This window comes from Camelina sativa, chromosome 2 (assembly GCF_000633955.1).
Source record: "Camelina sativa cultivar DH55 chromosome 2, Cs, whole genome shotgun sequence".
Lineage (NCBI taxonomy): Eukaryota > Viridiplantae > Streptophyta > Magnoliopsida > Brassicales > Brassicaceae > Camelina > Camelina sativa.
The window spans coordinates 13,114,125-13,116,143 of NC_025686.1; the positions used below are offsets into that span (position 1 = coordinate 13,114,125).

The window sequence follows — 2,019 nt, forward strand, 5'->3', positions numbered from 1 at the left end:
TTTTTTTTTTTTTTTTTTTTATCATTTCCTCCTAGGCAGAGGTTAGTTAGTGATTTTTGGAATGGAATGTTTGCTTGACAGTTAGTTAGTTAATATACACTTCAGTTGCTGTTAGCTGTTGTTCAAATATGTTTGCTGTAAAGACAATTTTCTTGCCTTTTATGTATCTCCTCCAATGGTTGGTTTTCATTTGACTGTTGCAGATAGACAAAAGTTTTTGTTCCACAACCTCAAGTCAGAAGAAGCTGAAAGACGGCTTCCTGAGCAACAGAAGGTTTTCGCTACAAGGTTTGCTTATTCTTACTTTATTCTTACATATTTACGTTAATTGCTGGGCATTGTCATGAGTCATATATATATTTACATCGACAGGTGTGCTCTGATGATTTAGCAACGCATTTCGAAGAGACTTTACTGCTTAAGTTGCCTGAGAATTATCAGTCGGTTCTCAACCAATCCCTTATTAGTGAAGTGGACGATATGGGTACCTTACCTTCCTTAAACAGTTAACCTTTTCACTTTTAACCATATTCTTAGTTGGTTTGTCATTATATAGTTGGACATTCCTTTCACACAGTAGCTAGAGTTCTCTGTCTGTTACTGAACACTACTATAATTTTTGAACTGACAGTGCCGCTCCCGCTTTTGAACACCTTTGTTGTTTGTCGAAGCAACAACTTTGTCTCCCTCAGTAGTCTCTATGAACTAGAGTGAGAGAATTCTCTTTTTCCCCCATACACATTTATACACACAACCTCTCTGTAATCTATGTGTGGGTTTTTGCCTTTACTTACTTTGGCAGAGGAGAGATCCCCGAGACTGTGGAGATGGAGCGCGGTGATCTCTACAAGATTGTAAAAGGAGCATTCGAATCTGGTCAAATTGACTTGATCTGAACTCAAACATAGCATAAGTTTTGGGTGGTGCTACCTTCTGTAGTTCTATTCAATGTTCATGATTTTGAGTTGTATAGTCAAATTTTATTTTGTATGAGTTTTCCTTATGTCCTTTGGGGTAAAAAGCCCTACAATCCTCAGTTTAATTTTTCTTTTTCCCTCAAGTCATGGCATTGTTTCTTTGTCTGACCTCTTTATATACGGAAGGCTAAGGGCTCGAGAATTTTCTAGAAGGGATCCCTTGTGTCAAAAGGTGTTAGCTCTAATAAGGGATATGAATAAATGGTCTTTCGCATAAAACACTGGTGTTGTCTTCTACAAACTCGGTTATGCTAACGAGACTCAAAAACTGCTAGAGGTTAGGTAAACTGAGAAAAGAAAAACAAAAGTTGCGGAAGCCATTGATTACAAGTCCTTGGCAACATGATTATTTGGTTATTATAGCACATTTAATGTCAAGATCGACAAGGTTTTCTATCAGATGATCAAGCTCTTTGCAAGTTACAACTTATGCAGTGGCCAGTGGATAATAACAAAATCAATGTATATATGTTTCAAGAACTTGGTTTTAAAATTTTCATGCAATAGCCTCGATACAGAAGAAAGCAAGGAGAATAAGACAAAGAAAAACCAATTAATATACATATAGAGTCATGGATACAATAAATTGATATACATTAAGAGTTGGGGAATGAAGAGTATAAAAAGTTTTGATGGAACTGTATATAGGGTCTTACGTACTTAAGAAAACAGAATGGTAGTACATATATATCACAAAAAAAAATGACGTTTTATTCCTCTCATTAGTGTTGTTCAGTAGAAGTAGATTTAGCCTTAGGCTTCTTGACGATCATCACGGAGCAATGTGCGTGATGAGCTAAATAGTCACTTACGCTCCCCAAAAACACCCTCTTGACAGCTCCATAACCATGGCTACCAAGGACAAGAACACATGCATGATGTCTCTCCACGGCTTCCAACATTATATTCCTCGGATCTCCTTCAATCACCTCCGAAGACGCGATTTCAACGGATTTAGCCGAGCATACTTCGGCGCACTTCTTCTTAACCAGTTCAGCAGTCTTGTTCAAATCTTGTTCCACCATTGGTATTATAACTACCG

At 37.3% G+C, this 2,019-nt stretch overlaps 2 protein-coding genes across 2 annotated transcripts; one reads left to right on the forward strand and one right to left on the reverse strand.

Moving 5' to 3' along the window:
- Nucleotides 176–1,050, forward strand: LOC104751561. Its single transcript, XM_010473520.2, has 4 exons — nt 176–274; nt 373–484; nt 632–710; nt 803–1,050. The coding sequence occupies exons 1-4, from the start codon at nt 176–178 to the stop codon at nt 894–896; spliced, it is 384 nt and encodes a 127-aa protein (XP_010471822.1). The 3' UTR covers nt 897–1,050.
- On the reverse strand, nt 1,520–2,003 carry LOC104723559 (universal stress protein Slr1101-like). Its single transcript, XM_010441944.2, has one exon. It carries the CDS (start codon nt 2,000–2,002, stop codon nt 1,700–1,702), a length of 303 nt encoding a protein of 100 aa, XP_010440246.1. The 5' UTR covers nt 2,003; the 3' UTR covers nt 1,520–1,699.